The sequence below is a fragment of the Cydia fagiglandana genome, chromosome 14 (assembly GCF_963556715.1).
Source record: "Cydia fagiglandana chromosome 14, ilCydFagi1.1, whole genome shotgun sequence".
Lineage (NCBI taxonomy): Eukaryota > Metazoa > Arthropoda > Insecta > Lepidoptera > Tortricidae > Cydia > Cydia fagiglandana.
This window is the reverse complement of record NC_085945.1, coordinates 11,906,434-11,928,701: the sequence shown is the minus strand read 5'-3', so window position 1 is coordinate 11,928,701 and position 22,268 is coordinate 11,906,434. Positions and strand designations below refer to the sequence as shown.

The following is a 22,268-nucleotide window of genomic DNA, read 5'->3' as shown; positions in this document are numbered from 1 at the left end:
CCCAGATTTATCATATAACTTATATATTATATCGCGTTTATAATATTAGTGGGAAGTAGGATTGAATATTGCCCGTGTTACATACCTATAATGTTTTATCATCAAAGTAGTGAGGATCTATGTGGTTTTTACTATTTGTGTATAGAACCCTAATAGGCTTTAAGATTGAGAAAACAATTACTATTATACTTATGTTATTCAAAACTTGTTGTGTTAAGACCATTATTATCTAACATGTTGCTTAGTAACGCGAATAATGTGAATGCTTATTCAGAAATTAGCACAATAATAGCTGTGGCAGCAGCTTATATTCAGCACAGTCGGACGCCATTACGGTTGCTCACTTTCTAACCTCTACAATTATATAGGAATTGAAAATGAACTGAAAAACCCATTTTATTCATTTGTAAAACTAGTTTTATCGTAGCATAACTTGTTAAAGAACATTTTCTATCACTAAAACATCTAAACACCGCAGAAAAATTACAAATTTAAATGTGGAGTAGTAAATTTTCTATATTTACTTTTGAAACGGTGCATTATTTACGCGGCGCTTTAAAATTTTAAATAAAATGCATATATATATTAACAGTAAAGTCGCATGCGCAATGAAATTGAAGTTATGTAAACATCAAATAAATATATGGGTGATGTCCTCCTTATTTTGTAAGTTTTTCACTACAGAAACTACACTTTGACACGAGTTCACAAATTAAAATGGAAGACAAATCATTGATTTAACACAAATATCTGAATATATTTTCTGTAAAAATGCACTTTGGAACCAAAAGCTTCATAACGTGTGAATAACTGATTCATTGTGTACAAAGCTGGATAACTTTGGTTTAAAAGCGGTATATAAGCTTTTGACAGCCTCTATACAAATGTTATTCAGCGATTCAATGTGTGGGCATACACTTATATAGCTATTACATTACTGTTATTCAGAAATAAGCGGCGTGGGCACTGCCCACTTTGCGCCCAAACCTTCTGTATAACGTCTGTATAACGCTTATTCAGCTGTTATACAGCTACCTTATTCAGCATTAAGTACGGCATGCTCTATTATTCAAACAATATTCAGCTACGTTGTGTTACTTGGGATACAGCTACGTAGGCAAAACGACGTAACGGACAACATATTCTAGCGAACATACGCCGTTCTTGCTAAAAGAGGGTAGCGCAGCTCGCGCTGCAAACTTTCCCAACTTTAACGAATTTCTTATACGTGAAATATTAAAACAACTGCGGTTATTGGATATCGCTTGTTAATATTATGCTAAATTATGCAAGTTCCATTGAGCTTCGTACTAAAGTACAAAGGTTTTCCAACTTAACTTTTACTTTGTCCTTGTGGCTGTTATGTTAACCTTGCAAGTAAACTTTCAGTGTCTATTCGGCATGATAACCGCGATATGGCAAATTATGCAGCTAATTTAAAATTTAAAAAGTCCTTTGTTATCGTCGATAGTAGCCTACTATCGAAGATCAGTATATAGATCACTATTGGTAGGTCAAACTCATCGAATTTTTATTAATAATTAGGTACATATATAAAAATTAAAAACCGAAATGTGTTATTGGCGTAGACAAAAGACAGCTTTAGGTAAATGCTTATGTAATTAAATTTTTTTAACAAAAGACAGCTTTAGGTAAATGCTTATGTAATGAACTTTTTTTAACATATCATATAAAATAAAAGAGCCCACACAGATTTATTATTTGCTCTGAAATATTTGGTCCGCCGTTATTTGCCGGTTCAATATCCAATTATGAATAATTTATCGACTGTCGTCCGCCGCTGATGAATCAATTTATTTTATCACTTATATTATATGGGCGCACTTGCAGACGGGTTCACACACAAGTCATACAACTAATTGGTTTTTTGTACTTACGTGCCTTTGGCATGGGTATCGTGGGATTCGTGTGAATCGACGATGTACCTACGGGATTTATGGACGTGATTTTTCCGGGATTCCCGGGAATATTCTCAAAACAAGGTCAGCCTGAAAATGATTGTAATGTTCTTTTTAAAGGAAAGGATGGAATGGATTTTTTTAAGCATACACTTTAATAACGTCGGGAAAGCATAATTTGATTAATTTGCATCGCAGTTTTCAGTTCCTTCTATGAATTCTTCTGTACCTACATATGAGTCACTTCTTAGAGTTAAAGTGTTCTGTAGCAATAATATATGACCTATAAAAAATACAAATATTAGGTATCTGACCCTATTAAGGATTATAAACTGTCGATGAATATTGAATCTTCTATCCATAGAAATCGCACGCCGCTCCCTGGCCTGTACCTAGTGTACCTACGTCTGTTGGTTGTGAATTAAATATGACCACGCTTAACCCGCGGCTCTTTTGTTTAAGGAAAAAAAAACATATAAGACTCATGTATGTATACCCACTAATATTATCTGTAAGCCTAGTGTGATGGCTGCGCGAATGCATTTTGTATGGCAAGTCATAACATGTCGCGAGATAAGCTAAGTTGCGAACGTTCTACCGTCATTAGAATTTCAATATTTTGATTTCAATTGTTTTGCACTATAAATACTACAATACAAGTACCTTTAGGATCATCTAAAGTGTATTTTTTTAATCTCACATTTTTTAACCGAGCATGCAAATGGTCTTTTAATCCCATCTTATAAAGGGAATTGTGACCGTGACGGATTTAATGTTCTCAATGCAATAACCATAAAACGATGCACTTATGAGCGGTCGTAAAGACTTCCTTTTGGGTGAAGGAGACCTCCTCGCGAATGACCTCGCCGTGGCATAAATGAAGACTCGGAAAAGGCATGCTTATGTAAAGCCACAGAATAACTAATAGTACAGTCGCCATCATATATATCGGGGCGGCCAAGGTGCTCACAAATATCTGAGCACGCCTCTATTGTCAAGGCGTTAGAGTGCTTGTTCAGATATTGTGAACACCTTGGCCGCTACGATATATCTGATGGCGACTGTACTACCGTACTAAAGCCGTAGTAAAGCTGCTGTCGGAGGCGCCAGATGCTCAAAAATATCTGAACACTATATCATCATCATAGGCCTTTCAGTCTATTGCAGACTATACAAACAGTGTCAGGCAGGGCGACAACGTTTTTCATGGCTGTATAATACCACGACCGCAAAACTGGCAGAACACTATAACGTCTTGATAATCGACGCTTTGTTAAGATACTTGTGAACACCATGGCCTTTCCGTTATATTTGATGGCGAGTGTTCAGTCAACAAAATTGTGCTCAATTTGATTTGAACACAACTTTGTTCACGCTAGGTAATATACCTAACAACTTGTGTTACGACGGGCAATGCGGTTAAAATATTCATCATGAATACGATTTTATTTTAAATGTATAAATAAAAAAATACTATCTAATATACATACATGTACTAATAAACCACGAATAGGAACGTTGTTTGTGCCAAAAAGTTTTCATGCCGAAATTCGATATTCGGAATCTGTATTTGTTTTGATGGCTGAATCTAATCGCTGCATTCCTTTAACGGTGTGGAAATCTGAAATTACGTCATGTGATTTTTTTTACCTTTCGACGATTTGCCAAAAATCAATAAATAACTAACATTGCTTAACTTAGCATGCCTATTTTAACCTTTTGATCGCCAAACGGCGCATCCATTTGCTGTGCCACTGACGCCACGGGGCTAAAATTTAGTTTTGTGAATAAATAATGCCAACCTAAAAGTGGGGTGTTTTTCAGTTGATTTTCATCATAAAAGATCGACGTCAAATGCCGTCTTTGGCGTCGTTGTCACGATTTTGCGTTGACGTCAATTGCCGTCTGTGGCGTTCAAAAGGTTAAAGTTGATTTTGTGTATTTTTAGGGTTCCGTACCCAAAGGGTAAAACGGGACCCTATTACTAAAGGGGCCCACTGATTAACAGTCCGCCTAACGGTATCGGCCTGTCAGTTATTCGGAACTGTCAAAATTTTGTTCTAACTGACAGGCCGATACCGTCCGGCGGACTGTTAATCAGTGGGCCCGTTAAGACTTCGCTGTCCGTCCGTCCGTCTGTCACCAGGCTGTATCTCACGAACCGTGATAGCTAGACAGTTGAAATTTTCACAGATGATGTATTTCTGTTGACGCTATAACAACAAATACTAAAAACAGAATAAAATAAAGATTTAAATGGGGCTCTCATACAACAAACGTGATTTTTGACCAAAGTTAAGCACCGTCGGGAGTGGTCACTACTTGGATGGGTGACCGTTTTTTTTTTTGCGTTTTTTTTTGTTTTTTTTTGCATTATGGTACGGAACCCTTCGTGCGCGAGTCCGACTCGCACTTGCCCGGTTTTTATATAACAATGACGTCATAATCATAAGGACGAATAAAAGGAAGTGCTACGTGAAATGGCTGGCTTTCTGTGACCACCAGTTTCGAAATCTATTTACCTATTTGAAATTTCATTATTATAAGTGCTACATAACTTTATATCTTAACGAGGGCAATCTTATAGCCTGCGCCGTTGCGTGTTACGGAATTTAACCCCTTGTATTATATCTGAATAATATGCTTTGTAGGGGAATGAACACATTATTGAATCAGACAAGGTAATATTAATCAACCTAAACTAACTATTACTAATTCTAGGTTAGGTTAGTAAGGTACTGGTGTGCAATAGTTATAAAAGCGATTGGCGACATAAATGATATTTAAAGCGATGTAACCAGTCTCCTTAAGGACTAGTTCAGTTCATGAACTGGACTCTTTCTTAAAGGAGACAGACAACACTGACCAGAGATTTGTGAAGAAATTGGGGGGAGGCCTTTGCCCAGCAGTGGGCCACGACATGCTATAAATAATAATATATCCCATTAAGTCGGATACTAAGTAGAGCAATTAGGCGGTCTTGACATTGGATGAACATGTGCGAACGGGACCTCGCTACTTACGTACATAGGGCTGTCTCACTCGCACACCGGAAAGGCTAGCGGATCCGCATCAGTGTGATCACTGTTACCGGTGCGCCCGCGCACGTGTCAACGAACGCAGGTGCGCGCGCATTGGCCGGCGGCGGCCATTGTTGGCGTGAGACACGCCCCAAGGATATGACACCCCGTTGTAAATGCTAGTTGGTTTAATTGGATGAGTTAATTGCTGTGGGTTATCTGTAAAACTTTATATTAGCGCCTGCTGTTACCTATAAGGTTCTATACGGAAGCATTATATTTGATATGTCTAACTTATTCCGCCAAGTCTACCCTGGTTTATCTTTTTCTTTTCTACATGACTCGCTAATAAGCACTCGGAACGAGTAAGCTTTTAGATACGTGGATTACGTAACTTAAAATGTGTATATAAACTTTCCTTAATATCATGTTAACTAATGATGTTAAATTATAGCATTAAATAACTGTAATGTGAACGCGTCAATACAAACAAACATCGTTACAGAAAACGCTTACGGCAAACACCTTATATTATGAACCGTACTGTTTAACACTGTAGGGTGGTATTCCACCTATCCTTTATCTTTGTCCAACGTGTATTGCGTCTCACATTTTGCTTAATGAGAGAGTGAGACGCAATGACATTGGACAAAGAAATTGAATAGGTGGAATACCAACCGTATGAGTAAAACCCGACTAAATTTGTCGGGGTTACACGTGTTCTAATTTCCACGTGCCCCGTGAAGGCTGTTGAAAGGGGAAAAATACAGATTCCGTGGATGGACTCACGGATGCGCGTAGAACGAATTGATGGACCTTCAGTGGCGTAACAAGGGGGTGGTTGGAGGTGGCACGTGCCCCGGGCGCCGTCCAAGGGGGGGCGCCAAAATGGGCAAAAGACTACCTCTCCGCCTTGCCAAAGGCACAGCAGGGATACTTTCGTCAGTCGTATTTACCACCACTGTGAAGTTTGAAATGCGGATGGTAATCTGGCCCTCCGGCAAATTTGGTGCCTGCCCCGGGCGCCATATCCTCTAGCTACGCCACTGTGGACCTTAAGTACATAGGGAACTTTTAAATGTCAGGGGTTGAGTATTTTTCACTTATCATGCTCGTAAAGTTGCTCTTTATGTATTAGTGTGGGGTGCATGTAATAGTTTTTATGATCTAGTGCATAAAAAATGAACACATACCTACAGTCACTAGGCATTGCTGTCTGTGCCCTTTCGAGAAGCGTACGGACTGGAGTAAGTGGCGTACTTGAAGAGGGACCTTTGCTTAGCAATGAACAATATAAAAAAAAAACTGGGCAAGTGCGAGTCGGTCTCGCGCACGTAGGGTTCCGTACCATAATTAAAAAAAACCGGAAAAAAATGCAAAAAAAACGGGCACCCATCCAAGTAGGTACTGATCACGCCCGACGTTGCTTAACTTTGGTCATAAATCACGTTTGTTGTATGGGAGCCCCACTTAAATCTTTATTTTATTCTGTTTTTAGTATTTGTTGTTATAGCGGCAACAGAAATACATCATCTGTGAAAATTTCAACTGCCTAGCTATCACGGTTCATGAGATACAGCCTGGTGACAGACAGACGGACGGACAGCGAAGTCTTAGTAATAGGGTCCCGTTTTACCCTTTGGGTACGGAACCCTAAAAAAGGGTCGATATGAGCTTAACTTGAGACAATGAGACATGAGAGAAATGATTGAGAGATGTGTCTTTGATTTCCGAAATAAAAACATAACACTTTAAACACTTTAAATTCCTACAATGCAAACATTAACTTTATCACACTCCCGCCTGACTTAAAAATTCCCGACTTTACGTATAAAAACAGGAATGCAAATGACTACCTAAGTGCGGAAAAAACACTAACTCCTCGCTAAGTAAGAAGGCGGCAGATAAACGTGCCGTTGCCTTGCAACTGCAGCGGCTCAGTACAAACTCGTTATTATTACAGCCGCAACACCATTTTAATTAATGCTCCCAGCATTATGCCCGCCTCTTGGACGTTACGGCGAAATGTCTCCATCGAGAATAATCCGATCGCTTTTAAATACAACCGGGGCTGTGAATTTAAAGCGACGCTGTGCCGCCTGTGCCTATACGACGCTTGGTTCGGTAGTTTTTCAACAGCCGTTTTCATTGTCAGTTAAAAATTAACGTGTGAATCCGGCATAATTGAAATTCTGAAAGTCAGATATTTAATACTTATTATGTATTTTTTATAATAGGTAGTTAAAAAAAATGTTTTTCTCAAACTCAGTTGTTTTAATGATACCTAACTAAATACTCTCGATATGATTTGACAATTTTGAAGTCCAAGCATTGAACCGTTGAACGTTAACTTGTGTAAGTATATATTTTGGATTGTAATTTTTTTGTAGTCTTGTTGCTCTGCTCTGCGCAATAAATTAATCAGTTGTGTTGTACTTTAATTTTTCATGATGCTCTTAAACGTCATAAGTCATAACAAATGGCGCGTTTTAAATTGAAAATAAACTGTAAAGTTTTTGCTTATAATGTACTACCTACAAATAAAGTAAGTAGCATAAACAATGAAGCATATATTAACTATATATTACTAAAGCCTTGAAACTTTACAAGTGGCTTTCTGATTTATACACCGAGCAAATAACTCTTGCCACAATTTTATGTGAACTTAAAGACGGTTGGTTCTCCATTGTTGGAAATAAAGTTAGTGGTCGAGTGCCCGCTAAGTTAAATTGTAAAGCACTTTAAAATGATTTTAATAGAGATTTTAGTGTTTCCTTTAGTTTTAAGAATTAAATTTGAATTATGGAAATTTACTTATTTGAGTGAAGATTACACTACGGTCATGACGTATACGCTGATTGTTCATGTTCATGGTTATTCATACAACTTTTATACTCTTCAGTCTCTTCACAGTGTTTAGGGTCACTTCACAGTGGGTCGTAACTTGGTGAGTGGTGACCTTTTCTACTCGGGTCATTCTTTTCCTTGGGTTGACGCGCCTGGTTCCCTTGAGTTGGGGACAATTTATTGCGGTTTTGGTCGGTTTACCTCGAATGAGACCTCCCGTGTATTTTTTCCCAGACATTCAACTTGTACTTTTCAGGTGTTCGATCGACAGGTCTCCGCAAGCTTAAACTTCAGAATGTTCATTTTCGAACTTTTCAATAATTTTCACATGCTTTATTTTAATAATGCACCTAAATTAACCGATTAAACATTACTGATCGAAACTGTGTAGTGTGTATGAATGGTAAGCGCACTCGGGTAATCGAACTTTTATAAACCCCCTATCAACCCTCTGCTTTCACTCCAAATATACACTTTATTATCCAAGAAACACGATTCATTTTACCAATCATAATATCAGTGGCGTGATCCGCGTGATTCGTAATGTAATCCTCCGTAATGTGAAATAGTAATTGGTCAATCACACGTGGTCAATTGAGCGTGGTGCGGTAACGTGCGTGATTTGCCAGTATCGATGTTATTTTATCTGACTTGTTGAGTTACAGGAATGTGCAGTTCCACTTGGTTTTGTTCGTGAGGTTTTACGTCTGTTTTTGAGCTTTTTTCGTGCTTGACTTCTTGTTTGAAAATGTTTAATTTGTTAGGATAATTTTTTGAACTCTTTCATGCTTGACATTTTGTTCGAAAGTGATAGTCCCAAAAAACGTAAACGTAGCTGTGACATCTGTTCAGTTTTAATTATGATTGAAGAATAAAGGTTGACTGGTAGTGCCGTGTAGCATTAAGTCCGCCTTTTGTCACTGTGTATTTTTTACTTTTAAATAAAAATAAAAAAAGAATTTGTACTTAAATGGGACCGAAATATTTCGGTAATTACAATAAAAGCTGAGGTTAACTAAGACACCGAAGTCTATATTTTTTTAACGTTTTGTATTGGTACTGCCGCCTACATATTAAACGCGTTTAGTGATACTAAGGATCAATCTCCTTAGTTAAGCATTTGTAGTTAAATAAACTGTTTAATTTAATTTTGGCCATATTACTTTTTATTTTTAATTTCATCGCTTATGTATAAATCCTATTATGTATCAAGAAAGACTAATGAATACAACAATTTAAATACGATTTCCAAAAACCTTCATTAGGTACTTAAGTAGTACTGAATTCACATGATTACCACACAGCAAGTTATCACATAAATTCGCTTTCCATGACTCTCGAATGTAAAAGAACCTCCGGTAAAAGGCGAAAGCCTTTCATTTAAATTAAATCCGGAGGGCTCTTATAAAATCCCTACTACTTTCTGCTTCGCGTTAATAAGTAAAGGATCCGTAAAATATCTGAAGAGGCACTCGATTACGGTAGGTAGTTGAACTAAGCCTATTTGTAACGTTTTCAAACAAAATTTATCTTATTATCGATAGTCTATTAGGCGCTACTCCTACAAATATTCAATTAGCAACAGACGTTATCAACAACCGATAATATAATGATACTTTTTCTCTGAAAAATCATATAAGATAATTGCTAAGAGTTGTTTCAAAACGTGTAAGGGATATATTTAATGTTCCGACATTTGAATATTGAATCACTGATATGATTGGTTTCTTGTAAAAAAGGGATATTATGGCGTCTCGCGCATACGTCCTGAAGTACCACTTCTATTCAAACATTGTTGATAATATGTGATCGTATTAAATAGAAATAATGTGTTGACATTGACATGTAATATACTTCTACTTTATCAATAAAACTTTGATTGATTCAATGATAAATTGATTGAATCAACGCGAATCAAAAGTTGGTCATATTAATCGGAACTGCGCAATTCAAGAGATTTTTACATTAGATATACAAAGCAATTTGGAATCAGGTTATACTTAACAAGTTTCATCCATTTAATCCCTAATTGCAGTTTCATCAAATCAGCCATTAAAAAACAAATCAACGTTCACCTCAACTTGAGTAGGCGAAGTCGCGAAATCATAGGGCACTTTAACTCCCGCATATCTAAAGAGTGGGGGTATCGGGTGCCCCCATCCTCCCCAGCGGGGAAGCGGGGGAATCTCGGCTAGGGGCCCGATTCGGATTTTGAAATAGACATCTATTAGATATCTTGTAGACATCACAAAGATACGATAACGATATGTTTAAGATCTAACCTGTCAAATTTGTCATTTGCGCGATTCTGGAGATACTCTTGAACGATTTCCATAGGATATGACTTAGAGATCCGATTCACATCTAATAGATATCTATCTTACGCTATTTAACGTAAAAGTGACATGGGTTGCCCGAATTGCGCTGCAAAAGAGAACTAGTTGATATCTAAACTATAACGTATCTAGAATGGATCTAGTACGTGTCGTCTCTTGTGAATATCTTGAAGTTCGAATACGGCAGTAGGTGTTTAGCTGGTTTATGGAGATTGCGATCGGGACAAAGGAGTCCGAGTTACGATGCCTGAGGGGCTACCGCGAACCACGTTAGACGTGTTCCCTCTCTGTCGCACTTGTAAATTCGTACGTAAATGTGACAAGGAGGCAACACATCGAACGTGGTTCGCGGTAGGCCCTCTGGATTGCGCGGTGATCCGAGGTACCCGCTTGAGTTATTGTGTTTTATGCTAATCTAATAGAATGGTTTTGGAATACATTAGTTTTTTAATTCGTGTTAGGCTTATGGACTTTTCATAAATTATAAATACAAAAATTATCAGTCTAAAAGAGAATCACATCGATTTTGTAGACCCGCGCGCGACCTGTGGGATTTTAATGAGTTAAAAACGCCAATGAAATTGTTAATTTAACAAAGTAGTTAAAAGTTAAAAGGGTGTCTGTCACATACGGTTTAGTAGTGCACACTTTTCTTTAACCCATATATGCGCACTTGCGCAGTAAGTCGTTTTAGACCGACTGCATGGAAAAACTTACGCCTACTAGTTAGAATGAATATGTAACCTCGATGAGTTCAGACCAAACATATTTCGGCTAAGAACTTTTACTAAACTAAACCGACTGTAGGAATATAGTTTTTGAGCTATCCTAATATGGAGATTATAATTTAATGATCCCTAGAACCCAGCGGTTACGTAGCCATTAGATGCTTGTTAGGGGTGTCACATGCGCATCCACTCTTGAAGAACCCCCATACTGTAGTCCCTCGAGCATTGCCTTACTTCGATACAGAATCGTGATTAGGGTTACCAGATGACAGGAATTTTCCTGACATGTCAGGAATTTTAGCCGTTTGTCAGGAATGGGGACGGAACGCGAAATTGTCAGGATTTTTTAGAATCGATAGAATTTTTTATATATTAGTTTGTAAGGGGACTTAAGATAGGTGTAATAATACATTTGATAAAACTTAAATTAATAAAACGCGGCTATCGGCTCAATCGGGTGGCCAAACAGCTAGTGTCCCCCCCCCCCGCCCCCCTCCCTCGTTGTCAAACATATGAATGTCAGGAAAATTATATCGAAATCAGGAATTTTGTCAGGATATTCTAAATTTGTATCTGGTAACCCTAATCGTGATAAATATGGAGATGCGTTCTGCCGCACCACGAACGGCTCGCGGCGGACCACACATGCGACATGATAATTTAGTGCGCACGAACTGTGGCCACTCTAATAGGCTTTCAGGCTTAAGGTTGGAAAACGAAGTGGTACAACAGCTTTACTTAATAGGTACATCCTTTTCAATTACTCGTATTCAGGTTAATAGAGTTTGCCACATGATTAACGTCGTCGTCGTCATGGTCATTGTCGACTGTGTTGATGCATTTCAAAGGACCCCGCAGGCCCCGCAGCAAACATAGGGAAAAAGTGGTTTCAGTTAAATCTCACGAAATTTTAGTATGATGTTAATTTGGCTCTCCTGATTATTTTTTTGTATGGGCACAATTCTCTCTAGAAGTATACTTTCAGAAATAATCAAGTATATATTTTTCTATTTACGCGACATGTTTTCTAATATCGATATATTGTTATGACACGCACTGACAGTTACTGACATTATAAGTTGCAGCCACCAACTGTCAAGAGGAGGAATTACGTAAATAATGGTTAACAAACACATACATATTTTGTATAAAAAAATTATATTGATTATTTCTGAAAGTATACATCTGAGAGAGTTGTGCCCATACAAAAAAATAATCAGGAGAGCCAAATTAACATCATACTAAAAGTTCGTGAGATTTAACTGAAACCACTTTTTCCCTATGTTTGCTGCGGGCGGGGTCCTTTGCTGATAATATGACTTATATTTAGCACCATTTTGTTTATTACTAAGAACTTGTGTGAGCGGTTAAGTATAAGGGAATCGCGTCTTAATGGGGTTGGCAACTGTCAAAGGTTTGCATAGATGGCGCCATCATAGCTTGCCCCTTTTTCTATGAGATTTGGCTTAAAAGGCAGGCATCCAGGGTATTAAAAAAAACAAAAATTTGACATAATTCTAGGGATTGACGGGGCAAGCTATGATGGCGCCATCTGCTAAAAACTTCCACCGGCCAACCCCATTAGTCAGTTTGAGACAGAAAATAAATATACAGAAACAGAGATTGATACAGAGACAAATGCAGAGACAAGTGCGCACGAACTGTGGCCACTCTAATAGGCTTTCAGGCTTAAGGTTGGAAAACGAAGTGGTACAACAGCTTTACTTAATAGGTACATCCTTTTCAATTACTCGTATTCAGGTTAATAGAGTTTGCCACATGATTAACGTCGTCGTCGTCATGGTCATTGTCGACTGTGTTGATGCATTTCAAAGGACCCCGCAGGCCCCGCAGCAAACATAGGGAAAAAGTGGTTTCAGTTAAATCTCACGAAATTTTAGTATGATGTTAATTTGGCTCTCCTGATTATTTTTTTGTATGGGCACAATTCTCTCTAGAAGTATACTTTCAGAAATAATCAAGTATATATTTTTCTATTTACGCGACATGTTTTCTAATATCGATATATTGTTATGACACGCACTGACAGTTACTGACATTATAAGTTGCAGCCACCAACTGTCAAGAGGAGGAATTACGTAAATAATGGTTAACAAACACATACATATTTTGTATAAAAAAATTATATTGATTATTTCTGAAAGTATACATCTGAGAGAGTTGTGCCCATACAAAAAAATAATCAGGAGAGCCAAATTAACATCATACTAAAAGTTCGTGAGATTTAACTGAAACCACTTTTTCCCTATGTTTGCTGCGGGCGGGGTCCTTTGCTGATAATATGACTTATATTTAGCACCATTTTGTTTATTACTAAGAACTTGTGTGAGCGGTTAAGTATAAGGGAATCGCGTCTTAATGGGGTTGGCAACTGTCAAAGGTTTGCATAGATGGCGCCATCATAGCTTGCCCCTTTTTCTATGAGATTTGGCTTAAAAGGCAGGCATCCAGGGTATTAAAAAAAACAAAAATTTGACATAATTCTAGGGATTGACGGGGCAAGCTATGATGGCGCCATCTGCTAAAAACTTCCACCGGCCAACCCCATTAGTCAGTTTGAGACAGAAAATAAATATACAGAAACAGAGATTGATACAGAGACAAATGCAAAATTTGACATGTATTGACAGTATTGTATCACAGTGACTACCTCGTCAATGGTGACACGGCGTTATTCATAACCGCTTGTCAAGTCCACCAAGCCCTAGATAATCGTTTGTCCTTATCTATCATTTTGATATTTGTGTTTGTTAGAAAGGGAAAAAAATCAACTGAGGTTTGAGTGAACAGCTGTTGAATGAAGTTCTGTCTTGTCCGCAGGCCATCCGTCGCGAAGGGAGAGCGAGTTCAAGAAGCCGTCGCACGCGCCGCAGAACGGGCGCGTGCACCACCGGCCCTACGTTCACAACAAGGTACGTCCACCTTCCGTCTCTGTTGCACTTGTAACATCATACCTAAGTGTGACAGGGAAGCAACACGTCGAACGCGGTTCGTTGTAGGCTCTCTGTGCCGCAAACCTCAAACTCAAGGTTTTATGAAAGGTTCGGTTGGCGAAAGTCTGGAAGACTTGACGCGGAGACCAAATTCATAACGCTAGTACTATTCTTCAAATTCGAGGAAAATACAGAAGTATTAAGGCGCTAGTCTGTATGAGTCGGCCGAGACTTAAAGGATGGCGCAGCTGGCCCTAATAGGTCTGCCATTTAACTGAGGCGGTTGGTATCAAGTTATTATTTATGGTCAACCGTGGACTGGTTAAAGCTGAATTGTATTATGTTCTTTAGTAACTGCCCAAGATAAGTGGTAGACCTATACAACGTGTCCCAAAATTCAACGATTAGCTGGCACCAGAAGATGGACCTGCTCATGAGTACCCGAGGAAAAAAAAATGAAAAAAAAAAATGCAAACCTGGTCGTTAAAAATACCACTAGGGGTGTCGATTTTCATTCCATAATAAATTGAGATATGTATATATTTTTTCTTTTTTTTTCCTCGGGTAATAGTCATGAGCAGATTCATCTTCTGGTGCCAGCTTATCGTTGAATTTGGTACACGTGGTATACCTATGTATAGTCCTAGATAAGTAGTGTCCTGTCTTTTGATCGGAATTTGGTTCCGATATTCCGGATTTTCAATATAATCGAAAACCGCGGTGTCCATTCTCTAGTGCAGCCTGAAAGCGTTAGGACACTGACGGTAAAATACTATTTTTAAATTTGTCACGGCTTCAGAGAGTTAGTATCTGAATAAAATAAATATGTACCTATAGCGCTCCATTTGCTACGACAGAACTGTTTAAAATTCATGTCATAACTCATTTTAAATGCAGTCTTTTAAATCTGTGAGGGTTGACTTCAAATTCTCTGAAGCTGTGTTCAATTACAAAATCAAGCTACGAATAAAAGCTAGTATTAAAAATATCTAAAGTCTTGTGATCGCTAAATAAGCCCCCGGAACGAACCAGCGGCTCGGAAACTTTTGGTTTTGAAAGTTTAACAAAAAATAAATTTATGGGAGCCCACAAGAAAATCCATTTTGTACAATAGCGGTATTTTCAGACCTTCAGCGGAGAGTTGTTGTTTCGATGATGACTTATAAATTTTTCAGACGATTGTTGTACGCGGACGAAGAACCGTTTTATTGTAACGTCAAATAAAGTGTCTGGGTACTGTGTAGGTGTTCGGATAGCAAGATTCTTTATCCTTTCACCTTTTAACATTTGGACATTGTTTAAAAATAACACAATAAGTTGAGAACAGTAACAATTACCGGTTTAAAGAGTTTGCTAAAGACTCTGCATATAGTCTGAATTAATAAGAAATGTCGATCTATTTTGCTTAGCCGAAGAATTTATATGTATTGTAAATACTGTTGAGCATCCTTACCATCGCTATATAATTACGTATAACATTTTCCTTTATATGTCGCATCATTTGAACGTATGAGTGTTGTGCTCCGAGATATAACATTTGGTGTTGACATCAAAGACTTTCATTTCGTCTGTTACGAAGACTATAATCGGGCAAGCTGTAGACGAACAGATAGACGGCATCTTGAAAAAAAACGTCAGATAAACACACTGATATGATATTATAAGGGTTCTTTTAAATAATTTGTTTTCTTTTTCACTTATCTTAAATTTCATGAGGCAAACCCTTGAACTGAGCAACTTCGATAAACCAAACATGATTCAGCGTAAAGAGGAGGTTGGCCTTCGACACTCATGTCGCCATTTCATATTCTCAGTCACTTAGGCACTTCTAGCCTTATTATTATAGCGTTATTCAATAAAATTTATACATTTTCAACACACTTTCTCGTGACGTGAAACTTATTGAACCTCTAAAGCCTAAAGGCTTGTAATAATAAACCCGCAACATATAAGTAGGTATATTAAACCCGCGTGCTTTTTAAATTATGATTATCGAACTTATCGGGTTAAAATTTGATTAACACATAAGTTTTGTTTTGGAAAACGTCGTAAGAAACACGTGTGCAAGTGCATGGTCATTACACACATCGGCTTTCATATTGCGCGCTCGCTTTCAGCTCGCGCCTCGAGAGTAATAACCAACGTACAGCCTGGCAAAAAAGAGTAGAAATTAAAAAGTGGCAACACTGTAGTGTCGTCCCGTTCTCTTATATAAATTGATTTGAAAGGGACGACACTACGGTGTTGCCACTTTTTAATTTCTACTCTTTTTTGCCATCAGGCTGTAGCACACTTGTATCAAAATCTACTATCTATTATGTATTCCGTGTTATGATATAACATTGTATTTTCAGAGCGATGGGTCAGTCTTATCGGCGCCGCCTACGCATCGACCGCCGCCCCTAAAAATCAACGGCATCCAATCACAAGTGAGTTGAACAATTCTAAATTTAAAAAAAAACTTGGAGGCGAATTCTGATTGATATAACAGGTTATGAGAATAGAACACTGAATTTGATACTATACATTTGAAACTGTCACTAATTGTTTGCCATGAATACCGAGAAGGCATAAAATATAAATTAGCGTTGAATAATAAAATAAGAGTATTTCTTTTATTACAAGTTTTGATACCACATCCCAAGAATGTAATCCGCGTATTGGAAAAACTAAAAATAGCTCCCAAAATAAAGTTTGATTGATTCTCGTTCAACCCCAAGACAAGTGCGTGGGCACTCTTCATGAGAAGTTCCGACGATTTTTCATTTGTATTGAATTATCTATTCGCCAATAAAATGAAAAGCGAAGATATATTTTTTGCAGCCTATTACAGTGTTCCACTGCTGGGCAAAGACCCCCCTCTTTCCCGCCGTTTGGTCCTATCCAATGCACACTCCCGACACTCTTTATAAAATGTATTAAGGTCGTCCTGCCATCTCCGTTATGATCTTCCTCTGCCCCGAGATTCATTCAATGGGACCCAGTCTGAGGCTAGTTAATTATCAGATAATTATACAGCTACCTAAATAAACATAGCTTCAGCCTTAAGTTACTATTAGGTAACGAAGGTCTAAATTCAGTATCGTAAAGCTAAGTAGTCATCAGATTTGTACAGCACCGGCCTAACAACGGGACACAATGGAAATTTTATACGAAAACACCGTTTTCATTGCTCTTGTAATATATCGCCTTCGTATTGCCTTCATATAACCAGCTCCGAGACAGCCAAGAATCCTCTGCCATTATTGTCAAATACTCATATTAATTTTAGGTCCAGTATAAAAACTATTGGCAAATTGGTCGAAAACCTTGACTTGACAGTACGTATAATGGTTTATAAATATTTTCTACATAGTAATGTAGACAATATTACCAATACCTAGTATATGTAATCTGTATGTCCCAAGTGAATGGGACAAGGGCAAGAGAACGATGATGATGACCTAGTATATGTAATTTTGTAGCTCGCTGTACTTACTTCTGTAAAGTGCGTCACTCATGTCAACAAATACATTGTTAATTTGTAAACCAAACTGACGTGGCAATCTCTCGAAACGCGCCACAATAACAATACAATACTTTTACTGCCGCCAAGCCGTAAATCATACGGCCGGGCCGTAAACGGGCCCTAAATTTAATCGCCCGACTGCTAAGGAGGCATAATGTGTACATAAAACTAGTTTTATATTTGCGCTTCAATACCGTACGAAGTTTCCTGTTAATAACCCTGTTTATCTTGGGATCTTGTTTGTTACTCGTAACTGTTCGTTAAAGGTATTAAGTAATTAAAGTTTAAAGTTGGTAATTAACATCGTTTTGTTATTTGTTTTGATTAGTGTAATTACTCCAATAATCGACATGTTAAGACCCAATATTCGACACGTTGCTGTCAACTTTATTGCTATGACATTATGGTTGAAAATATTTATTATTGGAGCTGTGTCGGGCACTGGAGCCTCTACGTTAGTAAGATGTGCGGTGCATTTAATTATAATATAATACCTAATTAGATACAAGTATAAGGTGGGTAGTAGCATACGACAACGTGGTAGCATAGTTTTTTAGAAGAAAATGTTTTATTAACTTAGTTTGGAAATGGTCCTCTACCACAAAAATGCATAAATGGTTACTATTTAAATAAGTACGATAAAACCACTGTTTTTAGAGTGACCCAGGAGACGGTAACTATAGTAACGATTAACTATAAAAAGTTGATTCACTCTCAATGTCTCGTTTTACAAGGCATGATGACTTGATGACTTAACAACATATACACGGTGGCGAAAATGGACCAGCGAAAATGTATGAAACAGACAAATTTTTTTTCGCGATTTCGGGGTTGGTCCCACAGTAATCCCAAAACCTCGCTGGCAACGGGAATGCAGTTATTTTTTAGCCACCCTGTATAGCTTACTCGTAGGTTTCAATTGTTAGTGTTTTTGACACTATTACATTCAACGAGAATCGAATTCCGTAGTTAAATATTTAAAAATTATATTGTATCACATTTTACAAAAATGGCATGTACAGTTTCCACATAAAAGCATCGGCAAAAACCGCCACTGAACAATCAACATTGCTCCAAACGGAATATTTCATTTTATTTGTATTCCGTCCTACAATATACGTTTTAAACGTTAACATACGCTGCCTGTATTTGGCACGGCGTAACGTTTTGTGAAATAGTATTTTTGTCATTGTTTATTTAGTAGTAGTAGTAGTAGTAATCAGTTTATTGTACACAACACAGGTTTACAAAAATAAATTACAGTAATGGAAGTACAAAGGCGAGTTATTTAATCGTGTTGCATGAATTCACTCTGTATAAAATACAAATATCAATCATCAGAGTGGTATCTCTAAGAATTAGAGGAACGAGAAGAAAGATAGAAAGATTTGGTTCTGAAGACGGCTGTGGAATACCCATCCTTGAAGAATAGATTTCTCTTCTTTCTACCGTACAACTGTTTTTAAATACGTTTAAAATTGTATTATTTAATGTAATAAATGTTTTTCCCCCTTGCAAAAAAAAATTCACTCTGTAACGAATAAAATTACTATTAAATCTAAAATAACTAGTTTGGTAGGAAATTGGTTTTTCACTCAGGAGTAATTAAACAAAACAGAATAACAGCTTCCATCAAATTTGCTGGAAAAGTATCGATTTAAATGCTCCGTGGTTATAATACTATATTGCTTTCTTCTATTAACTGTTCATTAATGTGGTAGAGTCCACCTAATCTAACATATCACCGACTTGAACAGAAAAAAGTGAGGGAATGTCGTTTTAAACGTAAAGCATAGTAATTTGACATTAATGATGACATTCCACACTTTGATTGCAAATGCCACGCAGAGTTAGCTTGGTCCGCCTCTAAACCCTTATTGTTTGATATCTTTACTCCCCTAGTAATAACATATATATGTTTCATTCTTTCAGAGTGCAATTGACAGTTGCCAGCCGCCTATAGAAAGTATATTAAAGGTAAGCTATTTGTGGAAGGTAATGTTTAGTTTGTATAGTTGCCCAATTAAAGCTAGATGTCGCTGTTCTATCGGCTACTTCGCGCTGTTAAGATTTTTTCCCCAGCCCCTTACAAATAGTTGGCTTCGGAATATATGAGTTTTAAGTTGTCAAGTGAATGTTTCATTAGTTTCATCACAAAAGGTAGGAAGTGAAACGCAGAGTAGTCAGTGAACACTATTTTTACCACCGCGATCTCAAATGCTTCCTGGCCCCTGTTTCACCAACGTGACAGGTGCGACGAATTGTAAAATCACTATTGCTCACGTCACAGGCATCCATGGGCTACGGTTACCGCTTCCCATCGGGCGGGCCGTATTCCTGTTTGCCACCATCATTGTATTATTTAAAAAAACTTTATTATATCGGAAAAAAACAGATATTTCTCCTGCGAAGTTTCTGACAATTGTCAAAGATTTAGAAGAATTGTAGGTAATTCTTGACAGGTAATGAGTTATATGTCGGAATTTCGTGACAATTGTAGTGTTTCTTGTGACAATTGTCATAAACTTAGCAAGAGAAATATCTGTTTTTTTCCGATATCATAAAGTTTTTTTTAATAATACAATGATGGTGGCAAACAGGAATACGGCCCGCCCGATGGTAAGCGGTAACCGTAGCCCATGGATGCCTGTGACGTCAGCAACAGTGATTTTACAATTCGTCGCATCTGTCACGTTGGTGAAACAGGGGCCTGGATACGACACAGTTGCAACACCACCCTTTGAACACTCATCGCGGCTATTTTCTATTTTATGTGCACCTATGACACATTTTCGTATTTATCTCCTATTCCGCGGAGTATTAAGGTCGTCTGGGAGATGATGCAACTATGTTGTTTAACCTTTGTTTACAAAACAAATACGATTGTTGCTTTGTTTTGTATGTTATAGGTATACGTTTTTATATTCTCTTTATTTGCTTAAGTAGCGTTTTTGTACCGGCAAACGAGTGTTGATTTTAAATTTACTATGAACAATTTTTAAAAAAATCGATGTGAACGCGTTGTACATTTTTTTATCTATTAAAACAGCACCTACCATGTTATTTAATGTCAAATACTCAGACTCAGTATCAACCTACTTCAGCGGCTGGCTTGCCAACTTAACTTATTTATTTTGTGGTTTTCCTGCACGTTGCTTGCCCTGGAAATCTAGGTCCTCATTATTAGCTCGAATTCTAGTTTTAAATACAGTAAACAAACACCAGATTTGAAAGATGACATGGACGTAGATCTCAGAAAGATCTACACGCGGTTTAAAATATAAGTTTTAAAATAATGTCAAGAAATTAAACCATGTATTGAATTCTGCTAATTATAAAATACTCTACACTTTAATATGTATATTGATTTATGTACCTATGAATCTTCGTTACCTACTGTTTTGTGTTTTGTTTGATTACCTTTTTAAGTAAATACATAACTAAAAGTACAATGATTTTAGTCATCTCTCAAAGCGAAATACCCGCTATAAAAGGTACAATCAAAAGGTAGAAATACCTACACGTGGAGGAAAGTAAAATGAGCCTTTAAAATTAAAGGTCAAGGGTCTATTGCTCTGATATCACAATGTTATAAAGGTCAGGCATCAAAAGTGGTCTCGCAACTAAAATAATGACAATATTTTCGCAGGAAATGAAGTCCCTACCGCAGCCGCTGTCAGTCATCGCCGCTACGCCACGGAAGGAGCTTGAGAATAAGTTTATCTTCGACCCCTTTACGAATAAGGTAATAATGGGTATCTATTGTTTCCCAAATAGTTTTAAGTCATAATGTATTGTTTGTCCGAATTTTCGTCAGTCATAATTGTTTTTTCTTAGAAACGCGTAAGTTTTCAGGATTGCCATAAAACAAACCTAACCTAACTGTTATCTCTAGAATAACCTTACGAAAATCCTGAAAAGTTAACGGTTTCAGTTTTATGACTAACGATAATATGGCAAACAATACATTATGACTTAAAATTTTATGGGAATAAAAGGGACCTCGGTAACAATATTTAACACTCCGTATTAGTATTACCAATAAACTAAGTTATATAACAAAATATTGGAAGAGAACAAATGAATTCTTGTTGAAGACAAGACATAGCGACAGCGATATATCAAAGGCAAGCTGACGCTGTATCTTGCCCTATGTAGCGTAAATTTATCTGTAGCGAATTATGTATTGCGTTGAATCGCTTGTACCGATTCACCAGAGCTGTGCGCGGTTTTTTTTTATGAAATAGGAGGCAAACGATCAGACGGATCACCTGGTGGTAAGCGATTACCATTGGTGTGAGTTTGTGTTCCTATACCTTTTTTAAGCACTCTTCAAGTTCATCGCACAGATCTGGTGGATACTCAATTACTCAGCCTTTAGCTAGGATCGTTGACAAGTGGCGAAAGTGAAGTATTCCCTCCCGACAAGGGACAAAAGACGAAATTTTGTATAAATTATTTTACGCCGCGACCATTGTGCCTTTAAAATCACTCTTTATCCTCAACAAATGTCAAGCTAATTTTTGATGAAAGATTAAACAAATTAGTATACACGTGGACTCAGTTCTAGCCTACAGGGTTCCTCTGAGTGTTCGCCCGTGATAAAATCCTTGCTAATTTTTGAGGATCAATAATAACCACGGTCTAACTAAAGACTCAGATATTTCATCTGTTCGTACATATACATGGTGGCTAAAAAATAACTGCATTGCCGTTGCCAGGGAGGTTTTAGGATTATAATGAGCAACTTTTACTATGGGACCAACCCCGAAATAGCGAAAAAAAATTACCCACCCATAGAAATTGGTCCAGCCAAAATGTACACAGCCAAATTTTTTTTATCGATTTCGCCGTAGTAAAAGCTGCTCAGTATAATCCCAAAACCTCCCTGGCAACGGGAATGCAGTTATTTTTTAGCCACCCGGAAGATAAATGTTCCAGGTTTACACGGATCCA

The 22,268-nt window shown here is 37.5% G+C and overlaps 1 protein-coding gene across 3 annotated transcripts in view; it reads left to right on the top strand.

Moving 5' to 3' along the window:
• The window catches only part of LOC134670778 (AF4/FMR2 family member 3), a 311,066-nt gene that overhangs the window by 234,925 nt on the left and 53,873 nt on the right, over positions 1–22,268 (top strand). For all 3 annotated transcript variants that reach the window (XM_063528591.1, XM_063528590.1, XM_063528589.1), the window contains exons 5-8: positions 13,692–13,783; positions 16,159–16,233; positions 19,245–19,289; positions 20,962–21,057. In XM_063528591.1, the coding sequence (XP_063384661.1) occupies positions 13,692–13,783; positions 16,159–16,233; positions 19,245–19,289; positions 20,962–21,057 (308 nt within the window). The remainder of the gene's footprint in view (positions 1–13,691; positions 13,784–16,158; positions 16,234–19,244; positions 19,290–20,961; positions 21,058–22,268) is intronic.